Source organism: Trachypithecus francoisi, unplaced genomic scaffold (genome assembly GCF_009764315.1).
Source record: "Trachypithecus francoisi isolate TF-2019V2 unplaced genomic scaffold, Tfra_2.0 Lachesis_group2, whole genome shotgun sequence".
In the NCBI taxonomy this organism is placed as follows: domain Eukaryota; kingdom Metazoa; phylum Chordata; class Mammalia; order Primates; family Cercopithecidae; genus Trachypithecus; species Trachypithecus francoisi.
In genome coordinates, this window is record NW_022681465.1 from 22,105,702 (window position 1) to 22,123,976 (window position 18,275).

General features: G+C 44.9%; 1 protein-coding gene across 6 annotated transcripts; it reads left to right on the plus strand.

Annotated features, from left to right (window-relative positions):
• Nucleotides 1-284: 284 nt before the first annotated feature.
• Nucleotides 285-16,358, plus strand: ZFP62 (ZFP62 zinc finger protein). 6 transcript variants are annotated; one of them, XM_033178858.1, is made up of 3 exons: nucleotides 536-699; nucleotides 1,819-1,858; nucleotides 10,214-14,104. In XM_033178858.1, exon 3 carries the CDS (start codon nucleotides 10,324-10,326, stop codon nucleotides 12,925-12,927), a length of 2,604 nt encoding a protein of 867 aa, XP_033034749.1. In that variant the 5' UTR covers nucleotides 536-699; nucleotides 1,819-1,858; nucleotides 10,214-10,323; the 3' UTR covers nucleotides 12,928-14,104. The 6 variants fall into 6 exon arrangements, with proteins under 6 accessions (XP_033034747.1, XP_033034749.1, XP_033034750.1 ...); XM_033178857.1 differs by lacking the exon at nucleotides 1,819-1,858 and adding an exon at nucleotides 15,322-16,358 and having other exon boundaries at nucleotides 571-699; nucleotides 10,214-12,565; XM_033178856.1 differs by lacking the exons at nucleotides 536-699; nucleotides 1,819-1,858 and adding an exon at nucleotides 285-380.
• Nucleotides 16,359-18,275: the final 1,917 nt, after the last annotated feature.

Below are 18,275 nucleotides of genomic sequence, written 5' to 3' on the forward strand. Positions count from 1 at the left end.
CAATAGGGACACCTACTATGTACCCACAAAAATTAATTTTAAAAAAAAAATGTCTTCAAATTCATTTTAGGCCCTAGATTTGGAAGCCGACACCGGGGGTGGGGTGGGCAGGGGGCGAGGTCGCTGCCAAGCGGCGCCCCGGGTGGGAGTGTGGCCCGGTCCCAGGGACCGCTCCAGGGGCGCGCTCCCTCTTCGCATCCCCAGTGCCCAGCCGGGGGCGCTTCTGGTGCTGACGACCAGGAAGGGCTGGTGCTCTCGGGCCAGCAGCCCAGCGCTGTCCTGCGCCCCTCCCGGATTCCCCATTTCCCGCCAGGCCCCCCTTTCCGGGAACGTCCCCGCACCCACCTGGCAACTAATCACGTGTTCAGGAACACCTGCAGGTGGGTAGGCAGGTATTTACTTTATTACCTGTGCCCCTCCCCCAGCCCCCCCCAAGGTAAAATGCACGGAAACAGGAAGCCCCGCCCACGGTCTCCTGGCCGCGCCCCGAGCGCGCGCCCTGCCGCTGGCACTCAATAAATAGCCGAGGAAGGCGCTCCCCTGCCTCCCGCCGGCGCGGGCGGCCGGACCATCGAGTCAGTCCTCCAGCGTCCCAGAGAGGGCGCGGAAGTGCCCCAGGGCCGGCGCGGGTTCTTCCGGCCGTGCGGTCCGCGCTTTTGTCCCGCCGGCGGCCGGGCTCCCGCGGCGCCGCCACAGCCAGTACGTGAGTCCGCGGCCGCCCGCGCTCCCGCCCCCGGCCCTCGCCTGCCACGCCCTTCCCTTTTTGGCCGAGTCTTGGCTGCCCCGCGGGTCTCGGGCGGGATCTGGGAGTAAGCGTGCCCCCTCCCTGTACAGATCTCAGTAGGCGCGTTCCTGGGGAGCGGAGGGGAGGGGAGGGAGGACTTCGGGCAGGCAGAGGGGTGCAGGGCGCGCCCCTGGAACAGACTGGGCTCCCTGTGGGCCACAACTGCGACCTCTGAACGGACCAGCGTCATGTTAGGTCTGCTCAGTGTTCCGAGAAGGGCCAGGGCCCCGCTCCAGTGTTCCGCAACTATTCATCCCTGTCTTGGATGGGAGGGGATTCCTAAAAATTAGCGCTTCAAAATACCCACCATTTCGTGCTCCCTCTGTAGTTCAGTTTGGTACTCTAGGACTTGAGAGTGATGGCGAGGGCAGAGAGACCTCTAGGGGTGATCTGATTCGACCTTCTCCCCCCCCCACACACACACCTTTTTGTTTTGATCCGTGAGTGATGATGATAAGCTCCTGCTGCAGGGTGAATGGAGACCCCGGAGGCGCGTCCTGGCCCTCACCTGGGGAAGCGCACCTGCATCCAGACGGGTGCACCGGGAGGAGGCGACCTGCCGCGGGTTCCTGCAAGCAGAAAAGGAGTTAACTAGGGAGGGAGAGGAAAGTCGAGGAGTTTCTTAGACCCAGGGGCACAGCCTGCGGGAACCCGGGCGGGGGACGGAAAAGATCACTGGGGAATGCCAGGGCTGGGTGTGCTGCTCTAAGACGTTTAAAGTAGTTGGCCAGCAGGAGCATTTCTTTGTGAAAGCCCAAGGCTTAAAAAAAAAAATATGAAATATGTAATACATTCATATGGCTGGGATATTAAAAATATAAAAAGTTACCAGTGAAAGATTTCCTCCATCCCTCTTAGCTATCTTCCTAGGCCCTACCCTCTTAGGTCATTTGTTCCTTTGTATCTTTTCCGAATTTCTTTCTGCAAGTACTGGCGAATATCACTGGTTAGTGCCCGCTTTTATCACACAGGTGATAGAAATCCTTCTAACCCCTTAATTCTTTCACTTTATCTTACCGGTCTCTACATATCAGAACGCAGAAGTTTTGTTCTGTTTTGTTTTACAGAGCTGTGGTAAGTATTGGATGGGCCATTGTTTGGATGTTCTCGGTGTTCTATCCTTTTTTAGATCTATTCGGGGGCATTTGGGTTGTCTCCAATTTTTCGTTATTTCAAACAATGGTATACTCAATACAGTGTATTAGGGCAAGGATTTTTAAAGAAGAAACCTCACAGCCGTTAGAAAATTCTTTTTTTACATTAACTCAACCAGTTATTGGCAGGTTGTTACATATGACAAGTCATTCTCAAAATCACTGATGTAGAGTGTTTAAAGAACAAATAAGACTTAAGTAGTCCTTCCCTCCTGAGACTTGTCACTCTATTTAGTGTTACACTAGCCTAACAGACTATGTCAGTGACTCCAAGCCAGTCCCTGCTGGGTTTAATTCAGAAAATCAGCCTCCCTTTTAGTATCTCCTTTGCTCACCTGCTCCCTAGAAATCTCTTCTCCACTACTTGGTTTGAGAATGTTCTACTTCAGATTTTTACTTTAAGGAAAAATCAGCTTTCATTCTTATTTCTATATTTAAGCAATAGAACCAACTCACAGTAACCATCTACATTCCTAACATTCATAAGACAAATGCAACAATAGCTAGAACACAAACCATATTCTTTTCTCATCTGCATATCACTTCTCTATTCCTTAGTCCCATCTTTCCTTTGCACATTTTCCCCCTCCTAGGTACTCTTTCTTCTGGGTTGATAAGCATTTTGTGGTCACTTTCTCTTGTCTTTTTTCCTTTCTTTGGTCATCTCCAAATCAAATACAGTATCCAAGAACTTAAGGTATAGAATCCACGCGTGAACCTTGAGGTGGTAAAATTGTCTTGTGGAATATGGTTGGACTCTGCAAATTCAAAGTAGTTCCAGGCTAGTTGCAATCTGCTAATAGGAAGGAATTTTCAGCCAGAGCAGGCCACAGTTCCTGTCTTACAAGTTGTCTAGGCTCTTGAAAAGTGTCTCCTGAGTCTTGGAGGCAGAGACAGCAAGAATTTAGGGCAGGTTCTTACTGTTTGCATTCACTTTTCTAGGCCTTGGCGATAGACCATGAACAAGAAGCACAGAAGTATCCAGAGGTTGTTGGTCATATATAGTTTGGAAGGAGTGGATGGCATTCTATGTCTGACACTTTTGACTGATGTAACCAGGCTATTAGAGTCATGCTACGTGTTGAAAACTGGTTAGAAAGGGCCTGCCCATTCCGCCTTTAGAACTTTTAAGAAATTCAAAAGTTTCTGGGTCTTTCTATGGACGAATTGTGTTTTGGGGGGAATTCCTTACTTGTGTCATAGGGGACACATGACTTAGCCACCACATCAGTCTTGATTGGATTAGTGACTTATTCCTGGAACTCCAGGACTCAGTCCTGTCTCACCTCAATCCATTCTCCCACTGCAACTAGTATGAGTCATCTTTCTTTTCTTTTTTTGAGACAGTCTCACTGTGTCACCTAGGCTGGAATGCAATGGCGCTATCTTGGCTCACTGCAACCTCCGCCTCCCAGGTTCAGGCGATTCTTGTGCCTCACCCTCCCAAGTCAAGTAGCTGGAACTACAGGTGTGCACCACCACACTTGGCTAATTTTTGTGTTTTTAGTAGAGACAAGGATTCGCCTCCTTGGCCAGGCTGGTCTTCAACTCCTAGCCTCAAGTGATCTGTCTGCCTCAGCCTCCCAAAGTGCTGAGATTACAGGTGTGAGCCACTGCACCTTGCCTGATCTTTCTTTTTAAATTTTTTCTTTTTTTTTTTTTTTTTTTGAGACAGACATACAGGCGCCCACCACCACACCCAGCTAATTTTCTTTGTTTTTTGTTTGTTTGTTTTAGTAGAGACGGGGTTTGACCATGTTGGCCAGGCTGGTCTCAAACTCCTGACCTCAGGTGACCCGCCTGCCTCAGCCTCCGAAAGTGCTGGGATTATAGGCGTGAGCCACTGTGCCTGGCCTAAAGTTTTTTCTTATGACCTTCCATATACCCATCACTTGGGTTCAGCAATTATCAGGATTCTACTGTTTAACTTTTCCCTTTTTAGTTTTTCTTGATTGAAATATTTTAAAGCAAATTCCCGATACCATGCCATTTCACTCCAGACTTCAGTCTGATTTAAAAAAAAAAAGTCTGGGTGCAGTGGCTCATGCCTGTAATCCCAGCACTTTGGGAGGCTGAGGTGGGCGGATTACGAGGTCAGGAGATCGAGACCATCCTGGCTAACGCAGTGAAACCCTATCTCTACTAAAAATACAAAAAATTAGCTGGGTGTAGTGGCGGGCGCCTGTAGACTCAGCTACTCAGGAGGCTGAGGCAGAAGAATGGTGTGAACCCAGGAGGCGGAGCTTGTAGGGAGCCACTGCACTCCAGCCTGGGCGACAGAGCAAGACTCCACCTCAAAAAAAGAAAATAAATAATTTTTAAAAAGGGTCTGGGTGCAGTGGCTCACGCCTGCAATCCTAGCGCTTTGGGAGGCTGAGGTGGGCAGATTACAAAGTCAGGAGATCGAGACCATTCTGGCTAACGCAGTGAAACCCCGTCTCTACTAAAAATACAAAAAATTAGCCGGGTGTGGTGGTGGGCACCTGTAGTCCCAGCTACTTGGGAGGCTGAGGCAGGAGAATGGCGTGAACCTGGGAGGCGGAGCTTGCAGTGAGCGTAGATCGTGCCACTGCACTCCAGCCTGGGCGACAGAGCGAGACTCTGTCATTTTTATCACATGGTTGTTTTCCTACCAGACTCTTACAAGTCTGCAGGCGTCTTGATGGCAGGGCCTTGTCATATCCATCTCTTTGGATAGGAATAGCCCAGGGCCTGGAAAACAAACAGGATACAGATAATAGTCTAAGTTCCTTGCGCAACAATTAGCCTCAGAAAGAACTGATACACTAGAATGCATCTTCAGTATTGTTTATAAGGATAACTTCATTATCCTTATATGTTGCATTGTTTGTGTTGTCTTTATGTTTTAGCAGCGGAATGCACCTGCAGTATTGTTTATAAGGATAACTTCATTATCCTTATATGTTACATTGTTTGTGTTGTCTTTGTGTTTTAGCAGTGTGTGCTCTAGTGCTGTCTGGTTGTTTTTCTGCCTGTTTCTGATGGATCTTAGTATTGATTAATACAGATTTCATTTCAAGCCACGTATTTTCAGTGAAGATTCATGTTTATATTAATCCATCTTGATTTCACGCAAGAAGAAAATTGGATGAACTACATCAGATGACGGGACATTGTGCCTCCAACCCAAACAGAGGGGTTTAAGCAGAGCCAGAGCAGGGAGGCCCCTGGCCTGCACCTAGGTTAGAGAGATAAGTGGCAATGTGTCTGTGATTTTAGGCAGACCAGGCCAGTCAGCAGCCAGTCTAACATGGACTCCCAGAGGACAGGAAGAAAACTCATAATCCACTTGTCGAAGAAACAAAGGAGGAAAGATCAGACTGAGAATCAGTGAGTGGAGTGGCAGTGAGGGGTGACAGTTGCACAGGCGACTGGTGCAGAAGGCTTTAGGTGCCACAGTAAGTAGCCAGGGAGAACTTGGCACTGCCCAGTGACTAGGTGTGCATTTTACAAAAACTTGACAGTGGTTGGAGAAAGAATTGGGCAGGGATAAGAGTGAAGGTCAAGAAATGATGGCAGTAGTCCAGAAGAGAATTTAGAAGGCTTAAACTAAGGCCTTAGCAGTAAGAAGCAGGTGGGGGATAGGGGTGGGAGCTTCAGAACTACTCAGGCAATAGAATCAGCGGTCCTCCGGGCTGTTTTGGATGTGGTCAAGGGAAATAGCCCACTTCTGATTTAGGCAAAGGGTGGGGGACGCGGTAGATATGAGGGTCTGTAATTGAGAGGGATCTCGGGCAGAGATGAGGACCTGAGACGGTGTGTGGGAGTGCTGGGAGCAATGAGGGCTCCCAGGGGAGTATGGGGAGCCAGAAGAGGAAAGGCTCATGGTGGAAGGAGGGGCCGGAAACATCCAGGGGGCAGCAGCCCGGAGAGCAAGCACCACCCTGAAGAAGCTAATGCAGTGGGGTCTGAGTGGAAGAAATGAGGCATGAGGGGAGTGGGAGTGGGATGTGAAGACCACTTTTCCAGATGCAACAGGCAGTAGGATGGCGAAGCAGTACCTGGAGGGGAAGGTGTAGAAGAGGAAACATTTGCTTTCTGACATTTTGAAAACTTTTTGTTTGGTAATAATTTTAAATGCACAGAAAAATTCAAGAATACGAACAGTAGAAAGATACCCATTACTCAGATTTACCTGCAGTTAACATTTGACTTCATTTTGTCCTCTTGCTCTCTCTTTCATACATGTAAGTATTTTTCTAAACCTTTTGTAGGTAAGTTATGTACATCATGGCCCTTTATCCCTAAATACTTCAGTGTATTTCTCAAGGATTGGGATAGTCTCCTAGATAACTACAGTACAGTTTTCAAATTGAGTCAGTTTGAAGTTGATACTGCTTTTACCTAGGCTACCATCCATATTCCACCTTTGTCAGCAATGTAATTGTTTCTATCACAATTTTCCCTCCACTGCAGATCCAGTCAAGGTCAGGAATTTAATCTAGTGGTCAGATCTCTTTAGCCTTCTTTAATCTGGAACATTTCTACAGCTCTTCGTCTTTTATGAAAATGATGTATTTGAAAAGTATAGTCCCCCCTCTTCTCTCCACCCTCCATTTTAGTAGAAAACAGTTTTCATTTTGGGTTTACCTGCTGATTCAGTTCAGGTAATGCGTTCTCACAGGTGATGTGTCCTCCCTACTAAAAGCATATTATGTCCGTCTGCCCCACTGGAGGTGTTAAATTAGAACACCTGGCCAAGGCATTGTCTCTCCACTCTTGCATTTTTCCCCCTTGTAAATAACTTAAGCATTATAAATGTTTAAGACCATGCAGATACCCTGCTCCTTGTCAGAATTTCCTCTTAGATGTAGAATTCATTGATGATTCTCTCCTGATCCAGTTTTTACTCTGATAGTTGCAGAATGCTGATTTTTCCAATTCTGGTATTGCTTCTACGTTTATCAACCAGCACTCACGTTCTGCTGTAAGCAAGAGGCCTCCCTTTCTATCCTGTTTGTACCTGTGTAGACTCATGAAAGCCTACCTTCAGTGGTTTATCATGTATCACTATACTTAGTTATTATGGTGCCTAAAGTTATTATGGTGCTTGAACACTGGATGTGCAAGCTGGGTCTTGCAGCATGTCCCTACCCTGTTTTTGAGCCTCTCTTTACTTGCTGGTGTAACATGAAGCTCTTCTTGTATGTTTCCTGCTCTCAGCCTGAAATCAGCCATTTCTTTGAGAAGCTGTGGTTCCTGTCAGTAAGCAATGGTAATAGAGACCCAGAATGAGGGTACTGGATGTGCTCATTACCACCGGAGTGTTTTTGTGTTTTGGGCTTTCAGCAAACAGAACTAGGAAGTATATGCAGATATATGCATACAGCTATATCGGCTTGAATATACATGTGTGCACATATATGTGATTTAGAAATCGTAAGTTCACACCAGTACTTTGAATTCATCCCAAGATTAATTTTTGCCTTCCTCTATTCCTTATTTTTATATCCCTTTCTTTAGGAGAGCCCTGAGCCCAACAAAATCAACACATTTACTCAGGTTCTTAATACATCTAAAGTTGTTTCAGAATTGCTATTCATACCTCTGCAGAAAACCTGCTAACAGTTGCATTGCTTGTACCTCTTCCCACTGCCACTGCCCCGCCTCCAGCTTTCCCCAGACTGAATGTACTTAGGTAGTCAAATATGTTTCTAAGTTGCCTGGATTAGTTCTATGTTTCATTTTTGTTTGTTCTCTTCCTGCGATTGTGGTATTCATGTGAAATGCAAGTAGGTTGATTTGTTTTCTGTTTTAGCAGTTTTTCCCCTTTCCTATCCTCTTGATGTTTAATTTTATTCTTTGAATATGTAGAATATTATCGTGTATTTTGTATAGTAAAAACTATTAAAAAGGCTGTATACTCAGTCTCTCTCTTTCCCTCATCCTTCTGCTCCATTCTCCACACTCCTCCCGTGTAGGCAATGAACCTCACTGTTTTCTGGTTTATCATTGCTATAAAGAGAAACACACACGTGCTTGTTTTCCTGTTTTCTTTCCTACACAAAACGTAGCATGTATATTACTCTTTTTCACTCTGACCTTTTGACTTTAGGATATACAGATTGCTCCATATCAGTTCAGAAATGCTCCTCATCCTTTTTTAGAACTCCATCGTGCATATGTGCCAGTTTATTTAACCAGTCTTCTGTGCTTGGAGATTTACGTAGGTTTCCAGATTTTGCAGTTACGAATAATGCTATAATGAATCATCACTCTGTGCACGTATGTTTTTTTATATTTTTTGGAGGGGTATCCTCCTCATAAATTCATAAAGTAGGATTTCTGGGTAAATGCATATATGGTTTTGTTAGATATTGGCAAATTCCCCTTAAAAGGGGCTGTGCCAGTTTGCATTCCCAGCAGTGTATGAGAGTGCCTGTTTCCTCCACAGCCTTGTCAACAGTGTATTGTCAAGCTCTGAACATTTGTTAATGTGACAGGTGAGAAGTGGTGTTTTACGGTAGTTCTTACTTGCCTTTCTCTTATTATGAATCAAGTTGAATGTTTAAGGACCATTTAAAAGAATTGTCTGTTTATCTTTTTGCCTGTTTACCTGCATGATTTTTAGTTTATTTTTCTTCAGTTTTTTTTGTTTTGTTTTGTTTTGTTTTTTGTTTTTGAGGCGGAGTCTTGCTCTGTCGCCCGAACTGGAGCGCAGTGGCCGGATCTCAGCTCACTGCAAGCTCCGCCTCCCGGGTTTACGCCATCCCCCTGCCTCAGCCTCCCGAGTAGCTGGGACTACAGGCGCCCGCCACCTCGCCCGGCTAGTTTTTGTATTTTTTTTTTTAGTAGAGACGGGGTTTCACCGTGTTAGCCAAGATGGTCTCGATCTCCTGACCTCGTGATCCGCCCGTCTCGGCCTCCCAAAGTGCTGGGATTACGGGCTTGAGCCACCGCGCCCGGCCTTTCTTCAGTTTTTGAAAACATCAGTCTTTTGTTGCATATGAGTCATTGTTAGAAAACTTTCTCTATACTCAAGTCATGGAGGCATTTACCCATGTTTTCTAGCATTTGTACAGCTTTTTTATATTTAGAGCTCTGTTCCATATGGAGTTTATTTGTGTGTGTGTGTGTGGTGTGAAGAATGGGATCTAATTATATCTTTTTCCTTTTTTTTTTTTTTTTGGAGATGGAGTCTCCCTCTGTCTCCAGGCTGGAGTGCAGTGGAACAATCTCGGCTCACTGCAACCTCTGCTTCCTGGGTTCAAGTGATTCTCCTGCCTCAGCCTCCCGTGTAGCTGGGATTACAGGTGCACGCCACCACGCCCGGCTAATTTTTGTATTTTTACTAGAGACAAAGCTTCACCATGTTGGCCAGGGTGGTCTCAATCTCTTCACCTCGTGACCCACCCGCCTCAGCTTCCCAGAGTGGTGGGATTACAGGTGTGAGCCACTGCACCCGGCCCTGATTTTGGTGGGATCACCGGTGTGAGCCACCGTACCCGGCCCTGATTTTATCTTTTTCCATATGGCTTCGTAGTTGTTACAACACTATTAAAAGGACCATCTTTTCTCCGGTAATTGCAGATATCATCTTTATCATTAATTTCTGTGTCTACCTGGGACAATGTCTGGACTTCCTGTTCTATTCCCTCTGCCTGTCTATGTACCAGGACCACACTATTTTAATTATAGAGGTTTAATAGTATATTTTAATATGTAATATGCAGGTTGCCTTCTTTCTCATCTCTGCAGTAACTGTCTTCATGGTTTCATAGCCTTCTCCCTGATACCCCTCCCCAGGTACTGATTTTTTCTCTTTAGTGTTGTCTGTCCTCTGCTGATTTTGTCTAACTTTTCACAATAAAAAAAAAGTTTCGCCTGACTTTTGTCCTACTTAGGAATTTTTCTGCTTCTGTTCCTCAGATTTCTTCTGCCCTCTTGTTTGTTTTTCCAAGACTGGATGACATTGTTTAAAAACTGACTGGTGTTGCCCATGGTTCTGTGAATCATTTCACCTTGCCCAACGCTAAGCTGTTACGCAAGAATAGAAAAGCTCATTGTTCCATTGAAAACCCAGGGCTCTAGCATTTTAACATTAGTTCCACAGGGGCAGAAATTTTGTCATATTCATTGTTGTATCCCTAGTACTTAAAAAACAGTACATGGTACTTATCACACAGTGTGTTGTCAGTAAGTGTTTGTCAGTTGAGTGAGCAAACTTTGTTGTTTGTTGTTATTCCAGTTTGTTTGTTTGTTTGTTTGTTTTTAAAGAGAGTGAACAGGTGTCCTTTTCATTTTCTTGGTTTAGTGTCACATTTGAAGACGAGCACTCAGGATGAGGAACCAACTGAAGAATATGCAAATGCTGGAAATACAGAATCTAAGTGGCCGAAAGTGGAAGGTCTTCACAGGGATCCTATGCCTGAGTCTAAGGTTGGTGACACATGTGTTTGGGATAGCAAGGTAGAGAGTCAGCAGGAAAAGCCTGTGGAAAACAGGATGAAGGAAGACAAAAGCAGCATCAGGGAAGCAATCAGCACAGCCAAGAGTGCAGCAAATATAAAGACAGAACAGGAAGATGAGGCATCTGAGAAGAGCTTGCATCTGAGCCCACAACATATCACACACCAGACTATGCCTGTAGGACAGAGAGGCAGTGAGCAAGGCAAATGTGTGGAGAACATTAATGGAACCTCCCACCCTAGTCTACAGCAGAAAACCAGTGCTATTAAGAAATTACATAAATGTGATGAATGTGGGAAATCCTTCAAATATAACTCCCGCCTCGTTCAACATAAAATTATGCACACTGGGGAGAAGCGCTATGAATGTGATGACTGTGGAGGGACTTTCCGAAGCAGCTCCAGCCTTCGAGTCCACAAACGGATCCACACTGGGGAGAAGCCGTACACGTGTGAGGAATGTGGGAAAGCCTACATGTCCTACTCCAGCCTCATAAACCACAAAAGCACCCATTCTGGGGAGAAGAACTGCAAATGCGATGAATGTGGAAAATCCTTCAATTATAGCTCTGTTCTGGACCAGCATAAAAGGATCCACACTGGGGAGAAGCCCTATGAATGCGGTGAGTGTGGGAAGGCCTTCAGGAACAGCTCTGGGCTCAGAGTCCACAAAAGGATCCACACGGGGGAGAAGCCCTATGAGTGCGACATCTGTGGGAAAACCTTCAGTAACAGCTCTGGCCTCAGGGTCCACAAAAGGATCCACACGGGCGAGAAACCTTACGAATGTGATGAGTGTGGGAAGGCCTTCATTACTTGTAGAACACTCCTCAACCATAAAAGCATCCACTTTGGAGATAAACCCTATAAATGTGATGAGTGTGAGAAATCTTTTAATTATAGCTCTCTTCTCATTCAGCATAAAGTCATCCACACTGGAGAGAAACCTTATGAATGTGATGAATGTGGGAAGGCTTTCAGGAACAGCTCAGGCCTCATAGTGCATAAAAGGATCCACACGGGAGAGAAACCTTACAAGTGTGATGTCTGTGGCAAAGCATTCAGCTATAGCTCAGGCCTCGCAGTCCATAAAAGCATTCACCCTGGGAAGAAAGCCCACGAATGTAAGGAGTGTGGGAAATCCTTTAGTTATAACTCACTTCTTCTTCAACATAGAACTATTCATACCGGAGAGAGACCTTATGTATGTGATGTGTGTGGGAAAACGTTCAGAAACAATGCAGGCCTCAAAGTCCACAGGAGGCTGCATACTGGGGAAAAACCCTATAAGTGTGATGTGTGTGGGAAAGCCTATATCTCACGCTCTAGCCTTAAAAATCACAAAGGAATCCACCTTGGGGAGAAGCCCTATAAATGTAGCTATTGTGAGAAATCCTTCAACTACAGCTCTGCCCTTGAGCAGCATAAAAGGATTCATACCAGGGAAAAACCCTTTGGGTGTGATGAGTGTGGAAAAGCTTTCAGAAATAATTCCGGCCTTAAAGTACATAAACGAATCCACACTGGGGAACGACCTTACAAATGTGAAGAATGCGGGAAAGCGTACATCTCCCTCTCGAGCCTTATAAATCATAAAAGCGTCCACCCTGGGGAGAAGCCCTTTAAGTGTGATGAGTGTGAGAAGGCCTTCATCACATACCGAACCCTTATAAACCACAAAAAAGTTCATCTTGGGGAGAAGCCCTACAAATGTGATGTGTGTGAGAAATCTTTTAATTACACGTCACTCCTTTCTCAGCACAAAAGGGTCCACACTAGAGAGAAACCCTATGAATGTGACAGGTGTGAGAAGGTCTTCAGAAACAACTCAAGCCTTAAAGTTCATAAAAGAATCCATACTGGGGAGAAGCCCTATGAATGTGACGTGTGTGGAAAAGCCTACATCTCACACTCAAGCCTTATTAACCATAAAAGTACCCACCCTGGCAAGACACCCCATCCATGCGATGAATGTGGAAAAGCTTTTTTCTCAAGCAGAACTCTTATAAGCCATAAAAGAGTCCATCTTGGAGAGAAACCCTTCAAGTGTGTCGAGTGTGGGAAATCTTTCAGTTACAGCTCTCTCCTTTCTCAGCACAAGAGGGTCCACACAGGGGAGAAACCCTATGTGTGTGATAGGTGTGGGAAGGCCTTCAGGAACAGCTCAGGCCTCACAGTGCATAAAAGGATCCACACAGGTGAGAAACCCTATGAATGTGATGACTGTGGGAAGGCATACATCTCACACTCAAGTCTTATCAACCATAAAAGTGTCCACCAGGGGAAGCAGCCCTATAATTGTGAGTGTGGGAAATCCTTCAATTATAGATCAGTCCTTGACCAGCACAAAAGGATCCACACTGGAAGGAAGCCATACCGATGTAATGAGTGTGGTAAGGCTTTCAATATCCGATCAAATCTCACCAAGCATAAAAGAACCCATACTGGAGAGGAGTCTTTAAATGTGATATATGTGGGAAGTTATAGTGGCACATCCCAGAGGAGAACCTATGAGGGAGGGAATGCCCTGGATGGGAGCAGGATGAGGATGCCTCTGTAGCAGGCAGAGCTTACCAAGTCTCTGAACTCAAATGGAAGAAATACCTTATGAATGTAAGAATGTATGGGGTCATGGCTTGTAATTTACACAGTGTAAATGAAACCATCCTAGAGGATTGGGAGGAATCCTTTCTGTGTGATTTTCAATCATAGCGAGCAAGAAAGGCTCCAGTATCAAAGTAGTTCAGCTCTTACGGGATATAAAATAGTCCATACTTGAGATAAAAACCTACCCAAGTGATGGAATGTGAAGCAATGTCTTCAAAATTAGTAGACATTTCTGGACATAAAACACAGATGAGGAAAGGACTTCAGTTAGAAGTTACATAATCACCATCAGAAAGTTCATGTTTGGTAAATTCTGTTACTAGAAATGTAGGAAATTCAGGTATAACTTTGAATCCCAGTTACACATTGGTCAGTGGGAAAACTGAGAAAGGCCTCCAACAGGCAAATTCAGGGAGAGGTAGGTTTCAGGGAATATAAATTTACTTAATATTAGTGGTCTTTAAGTATAAACTTGATATAATTGGTTTGGGAGGGGGCAGTGATGATGACTTCTGAAACAAAATTTGGATTTCCTTTTAGGAAAAGTAGAAAGCATAGACTTACAAGTCTAACAGGAGATAGGAGAGAGTCACTCATAAAAAATGCAAATTGATGAATGTACTATTGTGATACATTAGTTGAATGGATGAAACTTTTTTAAAAAAAAGTTTCAGATGAACTCCCATAATAATGAATTTGTGATGAGGGATAACCTGGAAGTGGTATTCCAACATTATGCTACAGTAAAAGGTTCTACCGTGGAGAGGATTTTGACACATTCAGTAACTAATGGAACACACCGTCAACATGAATTTGTACCTTACATGACAGAATTGATTCAGGGATTCCTATGAATAGAAATGCTGAGAAGGAACGCATCTTAGTGCAGAAGCTAAAAAGCTAAGTACCAGTCATCTAGAGAGAAGGAAATTAATGTTTCTTAATCCTGTTAAATGTTTGATTGTTTGGAATATGTTATTGTAAAGATGTCATGCAGTATATGTGTATATTGTCTGTTGTAAAATGTTAACGAATACTTTGTTCAGGGCTCACTTTCTCTTTGTCATGAAAGCCAGCTCCTTGTGGCGAGGTAAAGTGGAATTCCAATAAAGAAATTCCTTAAATCAAAACGGGCTGTGAGTTTAGATGCAGGATACCCAAGAGCCGTTTGTGTGTCCGATCTTTGTGGGTAAGTTATATACCAGATCCAAACCAGAGAGGGCAGTGGACTCATCCCACAGGGCTAGCAGCTCGGCTGGTTTCACCAGAAGTTAGAAGGTGCCTCCCTAAGAGGAGCACAGGATAGATTTTGAGGGGATCACAGTGGAGCCATGTGATCCTCATACTGGGCTAGATCCTAACTCATGGGAGCAGGTAGGTTGTGTGAGTGGTCAGTCACCACACACAGCTCTGACAGGACCGTGTAGAATTGAACATAAAATACTGCTGTGTAGGAAGCTGTTAACTAGGTAACTCAAAGGGTAAAAATAGACTCTTCTGAGAATTGAGTAACCTGTCTGAGAATACTGTGAGTGGGCCAATCAGTAAAGGCTGAATTCTAAGTCTGGTCTCTGGTTTCAAAACCCACTGTCTTGACAAGAGAACAATCTCAGCCATGTAGTTTCCCATCTCCCTCTAGGACTCTAGCCAGATAATTTCCATGCTCTTTTCTAGGAGTATAATTCTTTCACTTTGTATCCAAACCTCTACCATTAAGTTTTGATGGCTGCAATGGGGAAGGGTGGAGTTGAGGGAGGAAAGGGAGATGGAGCATTTCTGCCATTGCTCCACTTTGGACTGTTCTGGTCATACTTGCTTTCTATCCTTCTTTGCACATGACACTGGGAAGCCTGACCCTACACACAGACTTGGACTGGTTTATTCAGCAAATCCTTGAGGATTTACTAGGCATCGTCCCTGTCCCACGTACTGGGTGGGAGAGGATGGCAGCAGGAGTAGATGCTGGCAGATAAGGATGAATAAAAGGAGAAAGGCTGTGAGCAGAACCACCCTAATGGATGTCTGAATTAAGACTGCACATGATTAGAGGACAGTGACTAGGACCAACCAAGAGGGAGGAAGTGGTGACATCTAGGCAGGATGTTGAATTGGCTTTTCTGAGAGAGGAGTAGGAACTAGGATGACCTGAGTAGAGGCAGCTATGGCAGTGCCCAGGCATCCTCCCGCAAGGCTGGTCTCCGGCAAGGCTGGTGTCTGGGAGGAAGGAGGGTGCCGTGGAGGACTGGTTCCCAGTAGTCGTGGGGACATGGATTGGGCTTCCTTTTGCTGAAGATGAGACCAGCTCTGGCTGTTTTTAACCTGAGGTTTCCATGTGCTCCTCACACAGGAGAGCTCCCGTACTTGAGCTCCAGCTGAACCTAATGCACTGTCTACTTTTGGGGAAGATGCAGGCTAAATAACAAAGGAGAGGATGGCCACAGCTCAGGTGGGGATTCTGAGTGCCTCAGCCCCCCCAAGCACCAGACAAGCTCCTACCACGGCCCCCATCTACTCACATGCTCCGGAAATGGGCCCAGGTCCTCAAGTGGACCTACAGCCAGATACAAGCCATGCAGGCTGCTCCCAGACATGGAGGGGTCTCCGTTGTAGCACAGACCTAATAAACTGGTGCAGCTGTGCCTGCTCAGACCAGGGATGGAACCTGGTTTAGGGACCACCCCCAATTCCTTCCAGAGAATGATATGCAAGTGGGAAAAATAAAGGGGGAGGGAAAAGTGGGGAGGAGAAAGAAAGGAAAAGCCTGAAAAAAAACAATGAGTATGGAATAGCCTTCCATAGGAGTGCACATCTTTCTTAGCAAATTTGTCTGAAGGTGAAAGCCTGGAAAATAATTTCATGTTTCATGTATGGAGACACTGGGTGTGAAACGGTACTGAATACCAATCCTGCAATGCAGGGGAATTTTCCTTCATGGGATTCAAATCAACGAGAGGATCACCACTAGGACAACACCTGAAGATGTGTTAGCTGAAGACAGACACTGGGGACCTGAAGTCTGTCTGCATCAAGACCTTGAGGAATTGGCCACAGCTGTACCCAGGGAGTCCCTGCGCTGGGAAGACCCTTCATTCCTCTTCTCCAGCTTCAGGCTAAGGGCCTTGACCTAGAGACATGGAGAAGGAAGCAGAATATAGTACTTCAGTTTTCTTCCTACTGAGGAGCCGTTCTCATTTAGACCTGGCAGTTTTTCTGAGGCTATGGGTAGTGTCATTGTGCTAAGGAAACTGCAGGAAACTTGTGTAGAGGCAGTGAAGTATAGTGGCCGAGGACATGGTCTCTCCACCAGTAAACCTGAGTTCAAATAAGGACTCTCACTTCTTTCCAGATGACTTTAGGCAAGAAACTAAACTAGAATGTCCTCACCTGGCTGGAGTGCAGCGGCATGATCTCAGTTCACTGCAACCTCCACCTCCTGAGCTCAAGCAATTCTCATGCCTCAGCCTCCAGAGTAGCTGGGATTATAGGCATGCACCACCGTGCCAGGCTAACTTTGGTACTTTTGGTAGAGACAGGGTTTCATCATTGTTGGCTGGGCTGGTCTCGAACTCCTGCCCTCAAGTAATCTGTCCAGCCTCAGACTCCCAAGGTGCTGAGATTACAGGCCTGAGCCGCCACAGGCTACCACGCCAGGCCCTCACCTGTCTTTTGTAAAGATGATAATAGTAGCAACCTCATAGGTTGTGATGAGGGTTGGAAGCAGTAATAGTGTTCAGGTCCTTAGAAGGCTGCCTAGAATGAGAAGTGTCTGCATAAGAATGTATGGAGTAAGTCTGATGAGTAAATGTAGTGGCCCTGTGCAGGGACTCAGCATCTAGATGCTTGGGTAATGGAGGACAACTCTTACCTGGAAGTCGAGGAAATCCCTCAAGGACCACCCCCTGCTCAGACAGAACTTCAGAAGAAACATGAGAAAAGTGATTTTTTGGATGTTTCTGAGAGGTATCTTGCTTCTGAGTAAGCAATCCATTGTCTCTAAACAAACATGTTTTGTCTTTGTCGGGCTGCAAAAGGGCTCAGCAAAGGAGCCTCCGGCTGAGGCCAGTAACCACACGTGTTGGTCGAGGGCTGCCTCATGCTTGCTTCTCTGGCCTGGGCAGCTTGCTCACTCACGTGGTATATTTTGTTTCCTGTGTTTTCCCAGCAATACTTAGATGTGCTGGAGATGACTGTAGGATGGGTTGGTGAGAGCCCGACTTCCACTGTCTTAACCATGGCTATTTCTGGTTAGTGTCCCTTAAGATCCCAGAGGATAAGTCGTGGTCCCGAGGTGGGCAGAGCAAAGCCCCAGAGAGGAGCAGGCGGAGTTCCGCTGGTCTCGGGTGCAGACCATAGGGCCATATTCCATTCAATGCAATAATATGGATTTATTTCCTGTTCTGTCATTTTCTCATCTGTAAAATGAGGGGAAAGGCCTGTTTACAAGATTATTTTAAGGCTTAATAAAAATGCTCTGTATTTTATAAAAATGTTGTACAAACGTTGTTAAATTGACTATCTTTTTAAAAGTTGAAGGAGATAAGAATGAGGGCAAAAGTTGATGAAACAGCAAACAACACAATAAAGAAGACCAACAAAGTCAAGGTTGGTACTTTGAAAGACTGAAAATTGGTAAACCTCTGATGTGATTGAAAAAGAAAAGCACAAATAAAGTCAGGAATGAAAATTGGGAAATCACAACAGATTCCATGGGTTATTTAGAAGAGTATTTTTTAACTTCCAAACATGAGAATTTCCTAGTTATATTTTTGTTATTGTGGTTACAAAACATGCTCCATCTGACTGCTATCCTTTGAAATGTGTTGAGATTTGCTTTATGGCCCAGCACATGTTTAACTTTAGCGAAGGTTTGTGGGCACTTGAAAAGAGTGCATGTTCTGCAGATGCTGCATGCAGTTGTCTACATAAAGCCATTACATTGTTTGTAATACGTTGTTCAGATCTTCTCTGCTCTTAATGAAGTTTTAATTTGCTTGTTCTATTAATGAGACAATTGTTGAGTTATCCCTACTTAGATATAGTTCTGTGAATTTTGCTTTATATATTTGAGGCCACACAAATACCAAATTGTTACATGAATTGAAATTTTATGAAGTAAACCTTGTATCTCTAGTAATGCCTTTTACTAAAAGTCTCCTTTTTTTCTGGTATTAATAACATCAGCTTCCTTTTTGGTTACTGTTATATGGCATTTCTCTTTCCTTCCTTTTACTTTCAACCTTTCTGTATTTTTATGTTTTAGATGTACCTCTTGGAAATAGCATATAGTTGTTGTTTTAATCC